Raw genomic sequence first — 23452 nt, forward strand, 5'->3', positions numbered from 1 at the left:
TGGCTTTTCCAAAAAAAAGTAAATTCCTGGACTTCCAGTATTTCCAGACTGGTAGACAAATGTCTGAGCATGGAGCAGGTAGTGGAGTATGTGAAGAAGAGAGGAGTGGTAGATCGGAAGAAGATAGAAAGGCTTGACTTCTATACCAACCCGAACAGAGAGTGACAATGGTGACGGAAGATAGTGAAAACACAAACATAAATAAAAAAAACTCATTTATTTTCCAATACAAAAATCTTTAAATATCACGCTAAGTATTTCATCTGTGCTTGCATGTCCTGTTATCTTTCCAATACTTCTGAGAGCCTTTCTAAGCTGCTGGGCTGCAAGAACAAGATCACTGGACTTTATCATCATAAAGAACTTATCCAAGTTGTCCACACACTCTCTCAGGTTGCTCCTATATCTTGCCTGAGTCAACATCGGATTCTCTCTTGAGGGGCAGCCGCACCTGCAGCACAAGAACAGCTGGTATCAGTGTTTTGTAACCAACCCTTTACAATACATTATACTATTTATTTTAAAACTTACACGTTATTTCTCACAGAATGAAAAATGTACATATAAATTTTACTGTAATCACAACAGTTTCCATATTTTACTGCATCATGGTCGCAACTTTCTTTTTCGATACAAAATCCAACATATTCCTACCTATTCATCGTGTAATCACCACATTGGCGTGTCAGATAACAAAACCAATGACACAGATGATTAAATTTGGAAATCCGTACTTCGGAATACTATAGTAATTTTTTCATACATAATATTTAGATCATAATGCACAAATCAATAACAAACCAATGCATTATTTTTTTTCAGACCGGAAAAATGTTCTTTACAATGTCAAGAAGAAATGATATGTGTCAATTTGGACTATTCAATTGTAGCGTATATTCATGAATATTCCGTGCATCCTAATCTTGCACTAAAGACAGTTTAAAAATAAATGATTTTTAAATACCTGCAATATTGGCACATTTTTCTTTTTAATTGACATAAAATCTGTGATGATCATGCAAAGAAACATGGTATTAGGAGCATCCAGAAAGTATTTTTCACACTCGCCCACAGGTGGCAGGCCATGCGTATTGAAACCGGTTTTGTGCATGCCTTAGAGGCACATGCCCTGGCTAGTGAATGTCCTAGAAGACACCTCCTGAAAGTCCTCAGTAGCGTCGCGGCAGCGATGAAACATGGCGGCTCTTCTTCCATATCCCGCCACGTGCGAGGTTCATTCGGTGATCAAGTTCTTGAACGCACAAAACATACAGCCGATTGAAATTCATCGTCACCTGTGCCAGGTGTATGGGGCAGCCGGAAATTGTGTGCCCCGTGGGTACCGATACAACTGATGCCCGAACACAAAGGAAAATGCATGGGCACGGCTCAGACATTTCTGCAACGTTACCATGATGATGACGATTTTCTCAACCAGATCATTGCTGAAGATGAAACGTGGGTTGCATACAGTACCCCAGAAAGATAGAAGCAGTCCATGCATTGGCGTCACAGTGGATCTCCATGCAGGACGAAGTTCAAATAGACTGTGTCGGCGTGAAAAGTGATGTGCACGATGTTCTGGGACAGACAAGGGATTCTGCTCATCGAGTTTCTGCTCAGAGATGAGACTGTGAACGCTAACCGTTACTGTGAAACACTGGGGCTATTGGGACGAGCCATTCAGAATAAGCGACGCAGTAAGCTCAGTGCCGGGGTGATCTTGCTGCATGACAATGTCAAGCCGCATATGGCTAGGCACACTGCAGCCCTTCTGGACAGGTTCGGTTGGGAGGTGTTCGATCATCTATCGTACAGCCCAGATCTCACTCCCAGTGATTACCACCTGTTCTTGCACCTGAAAAAGTTCCTGTCCGGTCAACATTTTCACAGCGACGAAAAGGTTCAGACGGCTGTCACACAGTGGTTCGGAGCCCAGGCGGCGGACTTCTATGATGCAGGTATACGGAAGTTGGTCCCACGCTATGACAAGTGCCTGAATTCCAGCAGGAACTATGTTGACAAGTAACTGGACAAGTGCTGTATCTGTGGCAATAAATCATTGAATGGAATAATGTTTCCTTTTTGTGCACGACCCCAGGAACTTACTTTCTGGATGCGCCTAATATTTTTTAAGACTAAACTTTTTCATAAGGTTTAATTTATTTTTAAGCTCTGTATATTTTCTAACGGCAACCTATCAGCTTGATGACAAGAGCCTATTTTACAATATTGAGATTTTTCTACACACAGGCAACTACATTACCATTCTAAAATAATCACTCTAACAGCTGACCCATGGTGGAGTGGTTAGCACAACATGCAACGATGACAGGGGTCCTGGGTTCGAATCCAGTCTGGGCATGGGTGTTCTGTGTGTCCCCTTCATCAATTTCAACATATCATCACTCCTCATATTCGTGATTAGCCAAAAGTGGCAAAAGTGGCAAAAAAGCAATGTAAAATAAACTAAATCACTTTAACAAAGCTACAATTTTAGAAAATGGAACGACTTGAAAATTCCAACCTGATTGCATTTCTCCATATAAACAAAGTATCGTTTCGTGTGTGTGTAGAAAATATCATTATCATAAAATCAGACAGCCTGATAAATCTTTGTGATCAAGTTGAAAATCATAGGAAAAAATAATATGCTTGTTTAATTTTTAATTATATCATATTGTAGTCACACACAATATGTCTGAAAAAAGTAGAAGTAGATACAGATTGCATTAATTAATTAGTGTACCATGTATCAGCTGACACGGACACATTGCTTAATGGCAAGAATACGAATAATTACTGATCTGAAATATCAATAAACAGTGTGTAACATTTTGTTTTTATCTGTTTGCTATATTCACGTGCCTTGTCTTTGTAAAATAACTTTGCAGATAAACTTTGTATATACTATATGATCTGTATTTTTACCTAGCAGGATTCCCACAGATTTAGGGGGGAAAAAACAACCTAGTCAAATTTCCATATTATTTGCAGTGTTTTAATTTGCTTTAATTCAGCTTACTAAATATTTTTAGAATGAAAACCTGAAAGCCTTTCATGCAATGATTCCAAGTAAAAGTGCAGTGCAATAGGCCACAGATGTGGTAGAACAAGTCCTGGATGGTTTGATGGATTGAGTTGGTGTTTTAAGTACACTTTATGCACAGTAAGGCTAATTGGGACTGAACCTACAGTTTAAAGTGGAATCCGAACCAATATGCACCTCCACTGAGCATTGAACCCAAGGACCCCTTGATTACAAGGCGACGACGATACCACTGTGCCATAAGTCCTGGATGGTTCATCACGATAATGCATGTGCTCATTCCTCACTTGTTATCCGTGAGTTTTTGGCAAAGCACCAGACACTTGTCCCACAACCTACCTACTCCACTGATTTGGCACTAGCAGACTTCCTCCTCTTCCCCAAGTTGAAATCAACCCTCAAAGGTTGCAGACTCCAGACAATAGAAGAGATCAAGGAGAATTCGCTACAGAGTCTACAGACCATTCCAAAACTGGAGTTCCAGCAGGCATTCCAGGACTGGAAGAAATGCTGGTAGCAGAGTGCACAGTGAAGGGGAGTATTTTGAAGGAGACAGGTCGAAATAGCTGGTGAACATTACCATTTTCTCAATTTTGTAAAAGTTTGGTTTCTTTTTTGAACAGCCCTTGTATAACATAAATCATGTCAAGTTTTATTTTAAAATGATCCAAAGATTCATAACTGGGTCCTGGATAGTTACGCATATTGTAAATGCAAATGCGCATTTTAAATGCACATATGAGCTGAAAAATATTTGTTTGCATATACTCTATCCAAGGAATCTGTGAAACAAGGCCATGTATAATGGCAGACAAGGGGAGAAAGCCCATGGGTGGAGGGAAGCAGTACATGCTACTGCTAACAGCTGGTAGCTGCAGATTCCACCTCCACGTAATCACGTTTCCTCTTACGAGGGTCACTATTTATATTTTGAGCCTAACAATGAAAAAACAGGAATTTGGCATTGAAAAACTGCTTTATTGTTTTTCGAAGTATTCTCCTTTATGGTCAATACACTTTTGCATTCGTTCGAACCATTTGTCAAAGCAGTTTTTCCAATCTTCTTGAGACACCTCATAATATGGTTTTTGAACACATCAACGGCATCTTCCGCCGACGAAAATCGTTGTCCATGCAATTTATTCTTGACATTCGGGAACAAGAAGAAGTCATTGGGTGCCAAATCAGGACTGTGCAATGGATGACCCATCGATTCTATTTTTTGACTGTTCATAAAGTCAGTTGTTAGACGAGATGTGTGATAGCTGGCGTTGTCTTGATGAAGAATGATCCGACGGTGTTTGTTTGTTTTCCGTATTTGACCGAAGACCTCTGGCAAACAAATTGTTGTGTACTATTCAGAGTTGACCGTTCTACGTTCCTCTAAAGGCACAGTTGCCACATGACCAGTTTTCCCGAATAAACAGGCGACCATTTGTTTCGATGTGCTTCGAGCACGAACAACTTTTGTTGAATTGGGTTCATCTTGAAACACCCATACAGTCGACTGCTGTTTACGTTCCGGCTCATATGCATATATCCATGATTCGTCACCTGTTACAATCTTATATACGTCTTTTGAAGCACCACGATTGTATTTATTGAGCATTTGTTTGCACCAATTGACGCGAGCGTCATTTTGAGTTTTTGTCAAATTGTGTGGGATCCAACGAGAACATACCTTTCTCACAGCTAAATGATCATGTAATGTTATATATATGCTGGTGGAACTAATGTCTATGGTTGCCTCAATCTCACAGTATGTCACATGACGATCTTGCAGTATTAGGTTTTGCACAGCATCAATGTTTTCTTGAACAACAACTGATTTTGGACGACCTTCGCGAATCTCGTCGGTGAGCGAATGGCGGCCACGATTAAATTCGTTATACCAGCGTTTCATAGTGGCAAAGGATGGGGCTTCATCGTCAAATGTGGAAGTAAGTTGATCAATGCACTCTTGTCTTGATAATCCACGTCGAAAATCGTAAAAAATCATTGCACGAAAATGTTCACGAGTTAATTCCATTTTATTGTTGTCGCGCAATCTCCAAGGCAACATAAAGAACACAAATGAAGCTATTGACAAAACATTTGAAGTACGCTATGGTCAATAATGCTAGACGATTCCGTGCAAACGTCAAATCGTGCCTAACTTCAATCAGTGTTGCCAAGGCTCAAAATAAAAATAGTGACCCTCGTATGTGTTCCGTCACGCGTTTGATACCCGGTGGAGGCACATAGTGGTTGGGATCCCACTTTAAGCTGTAGGTCCAGTCCCGATTAGACTTACTGTGCATAAAGTGGACTTAAAACACCAACTCAATCAATCAATCTATCAATCAAAAAAATCTTGTGTTCATTAGTCGTGCCATCTTGAGTCACTACTTGCACAGAAACTTGTTTTTGTTTGTTCACTGTAGAGATTCCTGGAACAGAGTATGGAGTTTTTGTGGTAACTTAAAGAAAACATTTTAAAAAGGTGCTTTTCTAAAGTGCATACCGTATTTACTCATGTATAATGCACACTTTTTTCCAAAAAAATTTCGCCTAAAGACTGTGGTGTGTATTATGCACGGAATATTTTTTTCATGTTTACGGAACCCTATCATGTTATATATCATTGTAAAGCTTGAATTCTGTAGTTTCTGAATATAGCAACAGTATTCCATTCAAGATGGTGACAAAAATGTGCAATGCAGTTGAAATAAGGTCATCACAAAATGAAGGAACATTCTGATTTTTGTGGTACTTTGAATGAACGAAAAGATAAGGAGAAAGAAAATAAAAATTAAAATGTATTACTGGCCAAATAATATTACATATATTTGGAGTGTGTAAATGCCTTAATGAAAGAAATCTTGTTCTGCTAACTGCTAATTTGACGATTCTGAATGGGCCTCTTATACACTCTGTAAAGGAAAAATAGCGACACTTGCTCGGATATGGTTTTCACAAGATTCATTAACCAACACCCCTAGTTCTTTTCTATTTTCATTTATTTTTTTATGTTTCAATGCAAGAGGCTCCCTCTGATGCTACTCTGTTGCATGGAGGTTGATGAGTGCTTCGTGCGATGCAAACTTCCTGCCTGCACAATGCACCTCGAAAGCAACAGAGTAGCACCAGAGGAAGCCTCTTGCATTGAAACATAAAAAAATAAATGAAAATAGAAAAGAACTGGGGGTGTTGCATAAATGTCATCGTTTTCGCAAAACCACCTTCCGTTCTTCCTGCGATGATAGGAGGGAGTGAGAGAGGCATCACATGATGAGAGGTTATCTATCGAACGAACACAACCGACAATGCCTCCTGCCTCTCTCACTCCCTCCTATCTGCTCCCTTGCAACGCTTCATCACCCCTGCTCGTTCTACAGTTTACTAATGCATTCGAGAACGCTCCTTCACAAATATGGCTGGGGGACAAATCCTGCTTTTCTTATTGTTTTAATTCACTTCATAATTTTGTGAAAACCATATCCGAGCAAGTGTCACTATTTTTTCTTTACAGAGTGTAAATGTTACAACAGTCATGGAAAAAGTATATATTTTGAATGTTTTGTTTTTCTTTTTAGAAAAAGTAAAGAGAAAATGATCAAAACCACAATGAAATTTTAAAGGCCATTTTCCACGATTTTTACTTTGCTATGTAATGTTCTGCGTCACAAGAAAAGCAGGCAGAATTCGAGCATGCACCTCTCATCACATGGGATGTGTATCAGCGGTATTTGTTGGGCAAGAAATAACAGAAAATAAATTCCTGAGCACTGCAAATCCATAACGTAATTTTGATTTCCCTTTCTACTATTACAGAATAAATAAGGTGGTTAAAGAGTGAAAGCTTTGGGATACTAAACACAGTGGAGGGAGAGGGGGAAGTGGCTTGGGTTGGTGACTTACTGTTTACACAAGAGGATTTTCTCCTCTTGGTGACTCATTGAATAGGTATGATGTCACTAGCTCTTGACTGGCATAGCAACAGCTTTACGACCTACAACTAAGAAAGCCATTTTGTGAACCTGGATTATACTGTGCATTATACACGAGATAAAATTTTAGTCACTTTTTGCCATCAAAAACCAGGGTGGGCATTATACACGCGTAAATACGGTATTTATTTGCATATTTTGCACCTTTTTAGTGCATATTTTACATATTTTAAATGCACAATTATCCAGGCCCTACTCACAAATAGTAAGATGTATATTTTAGGCAAATACATGAAATATAAAATATGCCCTAAGTCTTAGGGCATTTAAAACTTAAAACACATGCAAGAGGCCATTATTATTTCCTTAAAGTTCATAGTTTTAGCTTTCAGTTACATGTAATTTATACATTTTGCTAAGTTTACACCACCAAAATTGTATCCCCCATGGAAATTTCTCCATCTAAAAACATAAAACGAGTAAATAAATTCATTTCTTTTTTATATTACAAGAAGCTGTTAGTTTTTATTCAGACATAGACTATTTCTTCTCTTCACCGGAAGAATGCTTTGTGTGAAGAATTGAACTATTTTCTACTAACTGCAAGCCATGAAGGCATATAAAGGGGTGTTGATGTAGAGCACCATATATTCTCAGTATCAGCTATACTGGAGATGATGTGCTCAGCAGCACCCTTTGACACTTTCACTGCTCTCCAAGTACCCACTGATGAATTGCTATATGAGCTTCATAGTTATACAGAGATATTAATGGAATTCCCTCCTGAAATCACCTACCTTGGGAATTGAACTCCAGTCTTATTTCATAGCAGTCATACCAGGGTTTCTACCAAATGAACAAATCCAAAATTCTTGACTTTTTCTTGACCTTTCTTTCGACCATTTTAACATTTTTTAACCGCCCCCTACTTAGGTATAGTTGCAAAATTAATAAAGTATGTATTTTTATTCCATGAAAAACCCCTACCATAAGGCCAGGTAATATGAAAATTGAAGTTGTACTTTAAGAAGAGATTTAGACTTTCTTTAATTATTAATGCTCCAGACTTCATCCTGGATGGGGAATGGCCACATTATTTAATATTTTTACTAAACTTCATGCATACAAGAATGTAATTTTTAGGAAACAACGTGAACAAATCTTATCACAACTAAATACATTTTTAGATTTCCAAATACTCACTTTTATCATATCCCAGTACAGATATAACAATGTAAATTCACTATAGTGTAAAAAAATAGCAAAAATTCTTGACCAAAAGCATAATTTCTTGACTTTTTCTTGACCTACCTGTTGATTTCTTGACTGGTAGACACCCTGCCTACTGACTGGGCCAATGTGGCTCTAATTCCCATAAATGTTATATTCATAATTATGTAAACATTTTTAAAGTTTCAAAACTGGTGCAATTAAGAAAGAAATAATATCATAACATTGACATCTTCATTAATACTTACAGTGATTCAAGTAGTTGCTTAAGCCTCTCTAGGAATAAGTGAAGTCCATCTTCAGTTTTACATGATAGTGGAACTATGTATGGTTTTACTTTTAACTCGTCCAGTTTTTTGGGATTAGGTACTAAGTCTATTTTGTTCAGCACAAGAATGTAACGCTTATTCCTTTCTATTTCTGCAGGAAGCATTCCGTCTTCATTCCAGAAAGTCTCATCTACAGAGTTTAAAACTGGCATAATTGACACCTTGTTAACATAATACTTAATAAACTCTTGAGGGGTTGCAGAAATCCTTGCTTCCATCCAGTTCAAATATTCAAAAACGTCGACCATTAGGATAATGATTTCAGCATCCTTGGCTTGGATTTCTGCTCTGGTGATTCCTTCCCTTTCTATCATGTCACTTGTTTCTCGAAGACCTGCGGTATCGGCTAGTATGACAGGATATCCTCCAATGTTGACAGACAGCTCAATAACATCCCGTGTGGTACCCGGAATATCAGTAACAATAGCTGCTGGTCTTTGACCTGGAACAGGAAACACAAAAGACAACATTTATTATATTTCCTTCTTTGGCAAGAGGTTTTTTTTTCATAAATTACAACAGTAGTTGAATAATTCGATAAAACCAATTGTTTAATGTTTCCAACTCCTGAAGCAAAGGGTGCTAAGCAATTAAGTGCTAATGTAGTTTTCTATTTTTACTTCAAAATATACTGCAAGGTTTTTCTGTATAAGCCATTTACCTCCTTTCGAAGTAGGCCTCGCACGATACAGTAATCAGTCAGCATCTGATAATACAGTTGTGTTTTGCATACATCAGATTATAATTTTTTAAATATTGTGACTAATTTTACTTTTCAAACCACAGATGAAAGGGATAATAGCAAGGGTACCTGAAGGTAAGCTTCACCCAAACTATTTTAAGTTTGGTGGAAGAAAAATTAATTTACCACAATTAATTATTTACTCCCTTGACAAACATTTCATTTAAAAATACTATTGTGCTTTTGCATTGACCATATTAAAGATTAATTGCAAACTTTCTAAAAAAACGATATAAGGAAATTTAAATATGTAAGTTATGCCAGCAAATGCATTTAAATGGTGGAAGAGAAATGGTTAAAAATGACCTAAAAGCAAAAAAGGCAGAAAAATGCAAAATAAAAACATTGTTTTCTTAATAAATATGGAGAAACTAGTACTCACTTTATCCATGAAACTGTTTTTTCTTCTTTGTTCTATTAATTTCAGTGGCCACTGCCACCATCCTTGTTGGAACTCGCTGTACTGTTGCTTGGTGTACGTCTTTTGTTTGTAGTTCTCCGGTCACCGCTAGGTGCGCTGTTGTTAATTGTACAGCTGCACCCATGTCATCTGCTGCTATTTCCCGGTGTTAACTGTTGTAGTAGTTAACTGTTCCCCTACTACAACAGTTAACACCGAGAAATAGCAGCACACGAAACGGGCGCAGACATACAGTTAACAACAGTGCACCTAGCGGCAGCAAACTACAAACAAAAGACACACGCCAAGCAACAGTACAGTGAGTTCCAACGAGGATGGTGGCAGTGGCCACTGAAATTAATAGAACAAAGAAGAAAAAACAGTTTTGCGGATAAAGTGAGTATTAGTTTCTCCATATTTATATACTACCACGTCTCTTTTCCCAATTATGAATTGTTTTCTTGTTCTAAATGAAGGGAAACTGACTGATATCAGCACTGTTTTAAGTGCTTAGAAAAAAATATGATTTGTCGTCAACTTCCTAGACCTAGTGATGTAATTGAAGGGATACTCACAAAGAACATCCATGCCCAGGCTGGCACTCAAACTCAGAAAAAATCATCGTGCTGAAACCAAAAGTTGAGCACTTAACCTGCTTGGCCACCAAACCACTTAAGGATTTTAGTTGTTTGGCATATGTGCAATTTCATAACATTACACATAATGCATACAGGCCCATATTTGTGGTGAACATTCAACATTAATTTCGGTTCAAAAGCAGTATATAAAATTGATTTTCAATCTTATAATGGCGAATACAATCTCAAATTTGATTCAAAATGTATACTTATTACACAAAATAATAGCACATTCATAACCTTCATTTATCTGAAAGTAAATACCGTTTCTCTAGTTTCAGAAAACATAGGCTTAAGGCTCGACTGGACCTTAGGCACCTGAATGGGCATTTTTTTAAAAAAAATCTTCTCCATTCGAAAAACTGCAGTGATATTCCAAAATATGAAAAATTATATACGCTTAGAATTTCTTCTAGAGCATTGACGTGAATTTTCATGTAGTTTTCTTTCACTGTTATCTAGATATTATCAATAGTTTAAAAGACTTACATAATCGCGAAACTATTGATAATATCTAGATAGCAGTGAAAGAAAACTACATGAAAATTCACGTCAATGCTCTAGAAGGAATTCTAAGCGTATGTAATTTTTCATATTTTGGATTATCACAGCGGTTTTTTGAATGGAGAAGAAATTTTTCTAAAAATTCGCCCCTTCAGGTGCCAAAGGTCCAGTCGAGCCTTGAAATGAATGTTTAATAGTGCTCCAAAAAGCTCTTATAGTACAAAGGAGATTCCAGAAATAAGTTTTGTGAGTCTTGTATTATTCACAAGATGGCTACTCTAGGACCATGATAAAATTCAAGTATAATTCCCAGTTTTCAAGGCGAACGTTCCAATTCAAGCATATGTTTTCTCTATTTCAACCGCCTCTCAACATCCACACACAAATATCTTAATAATATAAAGGGTCTATGTGATTCCAACATCCAAAAATTCTAATTCAATTAAACAGTATACGTAATATAATTAAAATATTTAACTTAAGGTGCTGAGTTTCTATTTACAATCAGAGGCACAACCACGAATATTTGTCTGAGTGGGCGGGAAGAAAGTGCCAGGAAAAACGTACTAATACTACTAATAATAATAATAGCGTTAATAATAATGTTATTATTATTATTATTATTGATTTGTTTTATTTTACTTTGCTTCTTGTGCCACGTTTGGCTAATTTGCGAAGATGGGGATGAGTGATATGATGAAATTGATGAATGGACAGTCACAAACATCCATGTACAAACCGGGATTTGGACCCGTCGGGACCAACATTGTTGTTGTTGTTATTATTATTATTATTAGTAGTAGTAGTATCAAAGACGTTATTAACCTCTTAAATTATGCAAAAAAGCATTTGTGTTCGAACAAACGATTTCAATTATTTTCTCAACACATGGCACCGTAGTTCGGATCCCACTTTAAACTGTAAGTCCAGTCCCGGTTAGCCTTTAAACTGTAAGTCCAGTCCCGGTTAGCCTTTCTGTGCATAAAGTGGACTTAAAACCAGAAATCAATCAATCAATTTTACAACATTTTTTTCATTTAGTTAGTTTGGTGCCCAGGGCCAACTTCCGCCGCCCTCTAGCTATGGTTATAAACTTGATAAGACCAAGAAAATTTTACGATAATAATTTTTATTTGCATAAAATGTGAATAGGATTTGGATTAAAAAAGGTGTAATTTTTCAAGTCTATGGAGAAAAATTCAAGTAGAATTCACGCATAATTCTCGGAATTCCCGGTGAGTATCCTGTATTCATAGGATGTTTTGTTCAGGAATTCACATACATTATCCCTGCAAAGAGACACTACTTCTATTTTTCCATACAGTTTCTGTGAACATTGAGATAATTATTGTATCGCTAACTAGGCTGGAAAAACTGCTCACATAAAACTACGTCCTGCTCAAGGATGAAGGTTGGAATGGAATGCACCACATCATGTCATCACTGCTTGTGTAACAGTGTCCAGACAGTGACTGCATCAAAGCTGAGAAGCTGAGAAAAAGTGGTACAGTAGTTGTTGGTTGCAAGATCCAGACTGTAGGAGGGTGGTCCAATTGTTCTCAATGGAACCTCTCTAGAAGAGCTGCTGTGTTGGGTCTTGCAGATCACCACATCTGGCCTCTTGTTGAATTCATCTTTTATCTGTAGCTGTGTGTGGACATTACTCCCTTGTCCATACTCCTGCACATATGAGACATCCTCTGGAGGCTACAGGGCAATCAGTGGGAAGATGATCGTGTTGTATCTGCAGACAGTGTAATCTCACCACAAGTACATTAGGTCCAACAATATCACTATGGGGGCATTCCATTTGAAATCAACAAGTGAAGAGGCACTTTTGAACCTCACATATTTTCAGTCATTTGAAATTTGGCGTACTGAAAGGGCCACTTGAGGTAGGAAAATACGCAACTTTGCAGATCCATATATTTTGTATTTCCGAAATTACAGTGTTGCAAACATTGCGATTTTGACCATTTTTTCCAACATCTTTTTAACTTTGAAGTGCAATAGTTTGGCAACCAGGGCACCAATACAAGCGATTCGGATAGCATTGAAAGGTCTTGAAGGGTCTTGAAGGTCTCTTTCACACGAGATGTAGAGTGTTTATGCCAGGGTAAAAAAAACAATTGAAGGTGGTGTAAAGAAAACTTTCGTAGCCATGTTCTCAAAAATGGGCCCTTTAATTTTTCAAAAAAATTACGTCATACATACACTATTACCCAATAAGTATACAAAATTTTAAAATGGGATGCCAGTGGGATCCGGAGTTATATTAGATTAAGGTTAGGGTAGGGTAGGGTATTGTAGGTTAGGTAATAGATGATAACAGATATTGATAGACAAATTCCTAATATTCAAAAGTAAAAGTCTAACAGAAATATTGTTTGAATTAACGTACATGAATATGATGTTTAAATTCCCATTTATTAGAAATACAGGGTGACTCAAAAGTCTGGTTCTATAGGCAACTCTGTTATAAGTGCACATAGCGAAAAATGAAAAGAGGGAAAAGTTGGTGGAAGTAGGAAAGTTTCAATGTAAAGTGCTTGAATTTTCACGTTCACGTTTTTTAATTGTTTTTTTGCCATTCATTATTGTCATCAATTCGTAAGTTACCCAGGGCATTTCCGATGGCACAGTGGTAGCTTCGTTGCCTTGTAATCAAGGGTCCCAGGTTCGATACCTGATGGAGGCACATAGTCATTCAGATCGCACTTTAAACTGTAGATCCAGTCCCGATTAGACTTACTGTGCATAAAGTGGACTTAAAACACCAAATCAATCAATCGATCAATCTTAAGTTACCCTTTACTGTGTGATATTCCAATGCCATACAATATTTTGAGCCAAACATGTGGCATTTTTGGTTACCAATTAGGGTCGTACTAGTATACATCCTGAACAGTGCATGCTACGTTGAAAATTCAAGCACTTTACATTGAAACTCGCCTACTTCCACCAACTTTCTCCTCTTTTCATTTTTCGCTATGTGCACTAATAATGGAGTTGCCTATGGAACCGAACTTTCGAGTCACCCTGTATTTCTAATAAATGGGAATTTAAACATCATAGTCATGTACGTTAATTCAAACAATATTGTATTTGATTTCTGTTAGACTTTTACTTTTGAATATTAGGAATTTGTGTATCAAAATCTGTTATCATCCATCACCTAATACCCTACCCTACCCTAACCTAACCTTTATCATCCATCACCTAATACCCTACCCTACCCTAACCTAACCTTAATCTAATATAACTCCGAATCCCATTGGCTTCCCATTTTAAAATGTTGTATACTTATTGGGTAATAGTGTATGTACGATATGTCATTTTTTGAAAAAAATTAAAAGGCCCATTTTTGATAAAATGGCTACGAAAGTTTTCTTTACACCACCTTCAATTGTTTTGTTTTTTACCCTGGCATAAACATGCTATATCTCATGTGAAAGAGCCCTTTAAGACCTTTCCAAAGCCGTCTGAATCACTTGTATTGGTGCCATGGTTTCCCAAACTATTGCAATTCGAAGTTAATAAGATGTTGGAAAAAATTGTCAAAATCACACAGTTTGCAACACTGTATTTCAGAAATACAAAAGATATGTATGGTTCTGCAAAGTTGAGTATTTTCCTACTTCAAGTGGCCTTCCAGTATGCCAAATTTCAAATGAATCAAGAAATGTAAAGTTGAGGACCTTGTTGATATGACATGGAATGACCGACCCTATGTGAAACTTATTTTCAGAATAACTCATGTACTAAAGGTTATGGATATTTCTCAGTGACAGGCATGCTTTTTTAAGGCTTCCTGCCAACGTACATACTTGGATATTTGTAAAAATTTTAACTTAATCAAAATAATTGCAGGTGGTGACAAAAATTTGAACACGGTGATAGGACACAAAATCTTTTTGATTCAGGCCCACCCTTGTCCTGAATTACAGCCTGTATCCGATGTGGGATGGACAAATTCAGTTCATGAACAATGTTCAAGGGAATACACGTTCGTTCTTCATGTAAAGCAGTCTCTAGTTCAGAAAGTGTGGCTGGACCTAGCAAGTACTTTGGCCTCCGAAATACTCCAGAAATGTTCAATTATATTAAGATGAGGTGACCGAGGAAGCCAGATGAGATGTTTCACTTCATTCTCGTGCTCATAAAACCATGCTTTAATGCATTATCATCTTGGAACACAGGTTGTTCACCACTGAACACAGTCTGGCTCTTAGGATGGAGAGATAGAGATGATTGCCCAGTATGTTGTGATACGAGGGTCACTATTTATACCGTGCGTTCATTTCGATCTTCAGCCGAGAGATCGGGAGAAGCGTGGCGGTTGGCGCTGATGTAGATGCCGACATTTGCAGCCTGTAATGTCCGCTTATTTTTATGGACATATGCAGACATTTATATAAATATTGCAAAACGAGCACTAACCTGTGTTATAACATGCAAAAGTTTTTCTGTAATTCACCCAAGCTCTGCCCTTATATAGACAAATAAATACGCTTTAGAAACGATGTTAAGAGCCACAGATAATAAAACATTTTAATCATAGTTTTGACCAGTAACGTCCTGCTTAAGTTTATATCCTTGAAAGAGTTTTGTGTCGATGGGGATCGTTTGCAGGTTTCGAATGTGCACCACTGTATCAAGATTACGCTGCAGACGAAACCGTTAAAAGTCAATGGTTTTCGTGAGCTTCCTTGCAATCCGAAATCTCCGAGCTCGAGTTTTTTGTTCCTTCGCGACTAGATGAAGACAGAGCTGTGAATATAGTGGCGAGCAGATGTAAACCAAGAGCGTGTTAATTTCGTACTGTGTGCAAGAGTGTTAATCTTGGTTACTTGACTTTACTTGTTTGTGTTATTGCAGTGTGTATGTGTGTTGTGTCAGTTGGAATGCCAGCTGCAAGGTTCACGTTAGAACAAAGAATTTTTATGTATGACACTTACGTGAAAACAGACTTGTGTCGAGACGTGTGTAGGCAATTTGTACAGAAATTCCTAGGCGTTTCACCTCCACATAGAGATACGGTTAGACATCTTGTCCTTAAATTATGAGAAACTGGATCGTTACATTTTAAAACTCCTAAGCAAAACTCGATGAAATTGGTGCAGCGTTAGAACGTTCTCCAAACAAACCTCTGCGTGGTGTTTCACAGGAGATGTGTGTGTCAAAATCATCAGCACATACAGCCACTAAGCTACTAAAATTAAAACCGTACTCCTATAACACAGGTTAGTGCTCGTTTTTCAATATTTATATAAATGTCTGCATATGTCCATAAAAATAAGCGGGCATTACACGCCGCAAATGTCGGCATCTCCGTCAGCGCCGCCCGCCACGCTTCTCCCAATCTCTCGGCTGAAGATCGAAATGAACGCACGGTATTTTCAGCCTAACAATGAAAAAACAGGAATTTGGCATTGAAAACTGCTTTATTGTTTTTCGAAGTATTCTCCTTTATGGTCAATACACTTTTGCATTCGTTCGAACCATTTGTCAAAGCAGTTTTTCCAATCTTCTTGAGACATCTCCATAATATGGTTTTTGAACGCATCACCGGCATCTTCCGCCGACGAAAATCGTTGTCCATGCAAATTTTTTCTTGACATTCGGGAACAAGAAGAAGTCATTGGGTGCCAAATCAGGACTGTATGGCGAATGACCCATGAATTCGATTTTTTGACTGTTCATAAAGTCGGTTGTTAGACGAGATGTGTGACAGCTGGCATTGTCTTGATGAAGAATGATCCGACGGTGTTTGTTTGTTTTCCGTATTTGACCGAAGACCTCTGGCAAACAAATTGTTGTGTACCATTCAGAGTTGACCGTTCTACGTTCCTCTAAAGGCACAGTTGCCACATGACCAGTTTTCCCAAAAAAACAGGCGACCATTTGTTTCAATGTGCTTCGAGCACGAACAACTTTTGTTGGATTGGGTTCATCTTGAAACACCCATACAGTCGACTGCTGTTTACGTTCCGGCTCATATGCATATATCCATGATTCGTCACCTGTTACAATCTTAAATACGTATTTTGAAGCACCACGATTGTATTTATTGAGCATTTGTTTGCACCAATTGACACAAGCGTCATTTTGAGTTTTTGTCAAATTGTGTGGGATCCAACGAGAACATACCTTTCTCACAGCTAAATGATCATGTAATATTTTATATATGCTGGTGGAACTAATGCCTATGGTTGCCTCAATCTCACAGTATGTCACATGACGATCTTGCAGTATTAGGTTTTGCACAGCATCAATGTTTTCTTGAACAACAACTGATTTTGGACGACCTTCGCGAATCTCGTCGGTGAGCGAATGGCGGCCACGATTAAATTCGTTATACCAGCATTTCACAGTGGCAAAGGATGGGGCTTCATCGCCAAATGTGGAAGTAACTTGATCGATGCACTCTTGTCTTGATAATCCACGTCGAAAATCGTAAAAAATTATCGCATGAAAATGTTCACGAGTTAATCAAATTTTATTGTTGTCGTGCAATCTCCAAGGTAACATAAACAAGACAAATGAAGCTATTGACAAAACATTTGAAGTACGTTATGGTCAATAATGCCAGACGATTCCGTGCAAACGTCAAATCGCGCCTAACTTCAATCAGTGTTGCCAAGGCTCAAAATATAAATAGTGACCCTCGTATTACTCTGCTGTAAAACTCTCATGGAAGACTACTAGTGCTAAGATCACTCCAAGATATCGCCGCACACATGCCATCAACAGAGCCCACTCTAAGCTTAACAGTAAGAAGCAGGCATTCTCCATACCCAAACAGTTTCGTCAGACCAGATGACCTGTCTCCACTGCTGTTGTGTCCAGCCTCTGTGCTCTCAGCTTACAGCATAATGCAGTGTCACCAATTAATTTGGAATAAATACTCTGAATGAATGTTCACAGTATACAGTTCTGTTGCAGAGTTCGTAATGCCCTGGACATTACATTGTAATTCTTTGTTATTTAGTTAATATTGTAGAGATATGGAGATTATTAAACCGAGAAAACATCGTCATGTTAATATTCACACTTGTTTATTTCCTGAACTTGTCCGACCAGCGAGTGGTCCCAAGAATGCGCTAACTTGTAACTTCCGTAAAACAAGGAACTGGAAAGGCAAACGCGTGGATCTAAACAGGATCTACCGCTTTTTAAAGGTTTAACAACCTTTCGATGCCTAGAATGATAAAAGCAAGCTCCTACCCGGAGCTCGCTCTCATTCGAACTACGCTTAACATCGACGCTACATGGATAATTAGTCTAATACTTTACAACACACTACACTGCTGAACTACGACGATGGAACACGGAGTTACCGCTGCCTAGCATGCTACAAGGCGCAAGGGATTGCTCGGTCTGGTGAGCTGAGGGTCGCTGGATAGAACCTTGGCAACTGTCACGATTCGGTCTGCGAGAAGCATCAGGACAAGACAACACACACACCTACCAGGTATGAACAAGCGTGAATAACCTTTACACCAACTTTCCATATCTCTACCCTCCTAACGGAGCAGGTTCAGCCAACAAATATTATTAAGCTCTACCTAAATGTTTAAATGAAACTTCCCTGTGACCTCAGATCCCAGGTAAAACGGGATTACAACATGGTGGAGATGCTTCAGGCCCTTTTTGCAATTAAGTACCCTCCTGTACGAATTGCTTTACATTAAATTAGTCTCAGTCCCCCCCTCCCTCCCATTTTGGGAGCATTTTTAAAGTAAATTTTTAGTAATTCCAACTCATACTCCCACAGTACGCTTAAGATGCATCAGACCTAGTGACAATTTTGTGTATTACCCTATGGAAAACAACCCCTCTTTTTCTTTTATGCCGAGCACCCCCTTTTTTTTCAACAAAAATCTAGTTCTTCTGCATAACATGTATTCAAGCATCATTCACACAGGAATGAGAACACTTGCTTATACTTATTTGACCAGCGATATATTAATGACATAAATAACTGTATACCCATACTTTCATTTGTTCTTCGGTCAGCACGACGAACCTTCGTTTATGAATACGTCACAGATAGCGTTGCACGAACACCTAGATTCCTCCCTCGACCAAATCATAGAGTTAGCAACTGCAATCACGGCAAATCCAATAAATTCAAGACCTTTATCCCCAATTCCCTCCCCTCCACTAACACGGTTAAGGTCTGCTAATAGAAATTACCCTCAATTTGTCCTTGGACTAGCAACACCTGACAGAAACCGACCCCAACCCTTAGCAAGTACCCCAGCTCCCGTTTCAACTTCCTCTAACACTGTTAATAGCTTTGATAACGCAACTGTACAAATTTCCACCACTAACATGGCCACCCCAATCCCCACTGCATTATACCCGGCACCATTTAGCGGAAATGACCCTAAGGACATTGACTCATTTTTCCTCAAGTTCCAAAATGTAGCACATGCCGCAGGATGGACGGAAGCTAAGCGTAAAGAGATGTTACCTTTATTTTTGACTGACACCGCTTTAACTTATTTTTATGACATACAGAAACGACCCAATTTTGTAGACTTGACATATACCCATATCAAAGACGAGCTAAGTACGCTATTCAAGGGATCGTACCTATCAGCAGATCCTGTACAGATAATACTCCAAAGAAAGCAAATGATAACCGAACCCATCCATACCTATGTTATTGCTAAAAAGGCATTAGTCCAGCAATACTTCCCGAACGCCACTGAAGAACAAACTCTCTCTTACATCATCACGGGACTGCGAGCCAAATACATTGGCTGTTTAACCAACAAGCATTTTGCCAGAACAGAAGAATTAATTGCCCACCTACAGAATTTTGAACGCCAGCAGTCATTGATTAATTCACGTATGTTGGAGGAGAAATTGGAAATAGATCAGGCAATTGCACAGGCAAGCTTACCCCAGACATTCACCCCGTCACCACTTCACAGCTGTTCGCATGCACAGGTCTACTCCCCCCTCCCCAGTAATCCATTGAACCCGAGTCAGCACTTTGTACCATACAACCAGTGTCCATCTCCTTTTCTCCCACCATCGACTTATCAAATCCAAAGTCTACAATCCAATCCCGCTCCCAATAACTCCCACGCAATGTATCAAGGAATGTATCATGTACCGAGTTCTGATAGTGCCCGCTGCGCGGCGACACCAGCCGTAGCAAGAGTGGAACACGCTCAAAATGCTGCCTCTGGTGATGAAATAAATAAACTTTCGTCACAAATGTCGAAAATATCCCTCTTTTCGGAAGAGCAAATGAACTCAGCTTCTCTATTTAACCTTTGCTCAAATGTGTTGGAATTTGCGAAAACGGCTAATCAAAACGCACATAACAGAGGTTTCAACAAGGGGAATAATAACTCTTCCTACAGGAATAATAATAATCATAAAGCTAATCACAGAGGTAATTATAGGTCGAACTCTCGAGGCCAGTTCAGAGGTAATAGTAACAAGAGGTTTCAACGTCGAGATCAGGGTAATCGCGACGAAGCAAATACATCAGCCTGTAAGTTCTGTGGTCGTTATAATCACGAGAGCGACAACTGCTTTTACAAGCCACAACGAGACAGTGGTTTAAACTAAAATCGTCTTCGACTTGCAGGAACGAAATCGAAGATAATACCAGATTAGACAAAGTTCCTATCATTGAAAGAAATGGCCTATATTTTATTAATAGTAGCATACAAGGCAAACAGGTAGATTTACTTATTGACGTGGGTTCCCAAATATCAATTTATCCTTCCCACCTTCTCCCTACTGAAAGAAAAACATACAAGGTACAATCCACAATCCAAGGTGTGTCCGGATCGAAACTGAGTGTGTCTGAAATTGTAGTTCTTCCTATCATAATTGGAAAGCGTAAATATTCGCACCCATTTAGAATAGTAGATTCAACTAATGTCCCTCCCCTTTTAGGAAATGACTTTTTACGAACGCAGAGGTGCGAAATGTCGTTAAAAGACAACACAATAACACTTTATCATTTAGGACGTACTCCTAATTATAGTATTTTAAGATCAAAGTACAAGACTCACCAGCTGTCCCATGACATATTCAGTCAAATTGAGAATGTAAATGTGTATGAGGGCAAAGCTACCCTTTCAAACACAGTTCAGTTAAGTCCACGATCCAAGACTTATATCAATTTGAACATTACCACTACGACACCTAATACCCATAAGCCTGTACTTTTTACACCATATGCTTCCCTTATGACCCAGCATCCAGTAGTCCTTCCCAATGCTGCAGTAAACCCGCAGTCACCTGTCATTCACATACACAACCCTACGGAAACCACAATCACTTTGGAAAGTGACACAATATTAGGCGAAATATCGACCTGTGAAATTTTAAGTGACGTTACTTCCGTTTGGGAAAATAAAAGTGAAGATGTCGCATTTTCATGCTCTTGTAATGAAAATAGTACAGTAAAACAACAACTAAGTGAAAGTCAAAAGAAATTTGACCCGTCCCTCCTCACAGTTAACCCTGATATTCCCAGAGAAGAAAGAGAAAAAATCCTAAGGCTCGCATACACGTATGTAGATATTTTTCTCTGGCCAGGGGATAAATTGACTAAAACCAATGTTTTGGAATATGATATCAAACTGACAGAGGACACCCCAGTGTATGCCAAAACCTACCCTATTCCTTTTCATTACCGAGAACCCATGAAACAGGAAGTTCAGAAATTACTAGACCAAGGTGTTATAGAACGCTGTGAAGGGAGTCCCTATCGACACCCAGTTCTATTAGTCAAGAAACCCAATGGGACTTACCGTTTTATCTCTGACCTCCACAACCTAAACAGGATACTAGCTCCGATTTCCTTACAATCCCCAGACATAAAAACCATCATGACAGAGATGGCTGGAAAGAAATATTACTCAATTTTAGACATGTCCAGTGCATTCTTTCAGGTTTCATTAACAGAGCGTTCTAAGGACATTACCGCCTTTTCTATTAACAATCTGGGTAGTTTTAGATATGCTAGGTTATGCCAGGGATTGAAAACATCCCCTGGTGTAATGAACCGCGTAAGCGAACTTGCCCTTAGCTGAATAGACAGTTCAGAACTTTCTGTTTACACTGATGATATTATTATTTACAGTTCAAATCTCCCACACATGCTTAACATACTGGACAGAGGTTTCAAAAGTTACGAACAGCATCCCTTAAATTATCACCCTCTAAGTGTAGGCTAGCTTTTACCGAAGTAAAAGTCCTCGGTAACTTGGTATCTCAAAAGGGAGTTAAGATTTCAGAACACATTCTTAAAGCTATTTTGGAATATCCCACCCCTACCACCAAACGCATGGTAATAGTCAGAACATATCACTTAGCTGATTTGACTAATAAGTACTTAGTGTGTTTATGATTCTAACTAGCAAATATTTTTTTTTCCCCATTTGCTGGTACATATACGCTCAAATGAAGAAAAAAGTACAAAGAAATAAAGAACGAATGAACTAAGATAGAACAAGATCAACGATTTAAAGAACAAATGAACTGCGTAGAACTTGCTTGAACTTTTGGCTTTTTGGCCATAGCAATTTTTTTTATTTACGCTCAGGTGTAACGCGAACTGTTTCTTTGAAAGCTGCAATGCACTAAATATGTTAATAAAGCATATAATAAATATAGGCAAATGTTCCCACTCTCTCCTTTAATTTTATAGTTCGAATATTGATAGCATACAACATGGTATAGCTCATATCCCATGAAATTAAAACCTACTCTATTTTTCAATGAACTATTACACAAATATATTACTTACTCTTTTTCACTTCTTTTTCAATTTTTTTTTATTAGCAGCGAATCGAAGGCGCTTAAACCTTTGTCCACAATACACGTAAAATTCTTGTAATTGCTTTTATAAACGACATTTACACATATTACAGAAGGAAATGTCTCGTAATCACTTAGTTCGTTCTATTATCGCTGAATTCTCCTTTCTTTTCTCATTTCATTCCCGGCTAAGCCGACTATTTTAACTCCCCCCCCCCCCGTTGCGCCCTGGCAAACTTTCCTTACAACATGGAATTATTCCACCTACTTCCCCCCCCCCTGTTGCCCCGGTGAACTTTTCTTCAGGTAAACCTGTTAATCATAAACAGGCCCCCTTAAAAACTCTACATCATATAAGCAACAACGCCCCTTCGCCGTCATTCAAATCAGATATTACCTCCCCTCCCCCCCAAAATAATTCACCAGTTTTAACTGAAAGTCCTTTTTCAATTGATTTTATAACCCGTCATCATTTATTGTAACTCTGCTCCACTACCTTTTGCTTTTTCCTAATTTTTCCCTTTTATGCGCTTGTTTCATTCTCATCGCCACGGATGCTACCGGACCCATGACGACCACCTGTCTGTGCTTCCGAGCGAGAGTGACCTAGGCTCATCGCAGAGACCGACAACGATTTTGTGGAATGCCAGCACCAAAGGACCCGTTCCCGTCTGGACCACATGGCTGATTTTCCATCTTCCACGCCGCGACCCAGATGTGGAGCGCTTTACCCAGGACGTTTCTTGCCCCGAAGCGCCATCGCAAATTTGAAATCCAGACTGCCCTCCCATGACGTCACGGCGATCTACATCGACAAGGCCCCGCCCACTCC

The 23452-nt window shown here is 38.6% G+C and overlaps 1 protein-coding gene across 1 annotated transcript in view; it reads right to left on the reverse strand.

Moving 5' to 3' along the window:
* Positions 1-200: 200 nt before the first annotated feature.
* The window catches only part of LOC145988388 (5-taurinomethyluridine-[tRNA] synthase subunit GTPB3, mitochondrial), an 81825-nt gene continuing 58573 nt past the window's right edge, over positions 201-23452 (reverse strand). The window contains exons 8-9 of the mRNA XM_083123268.1: positions 8457-8979; positions 201-451 (exon numbers count right to left, since the gene is read on the reverse strand). Coding sequence (XP_082979394.1) covers positions 217-451; positions 8457-8979 — 758 coding nt within the window. The 3' untranslated portion in view covers positions 201-216. The remainder of the gene's footprint in view (positions 452-8456; positions 8980-23452) is intronic.

The sequence above is a fragment of the Lepisma saccharinum genome, chromosome 5, assembly GCF_977018435.1.
Source record: "Lepisma saccharinum chromosome 5, izLepSacc3.1, whole genome shotgun sequence".
NCBI classification, from domain to species: Eukaryota; Metazoa; Arthropoda; class Insecta; order Zygentoma; family Lepismatidae; genus Lepisma; species Lepisma saccharinum.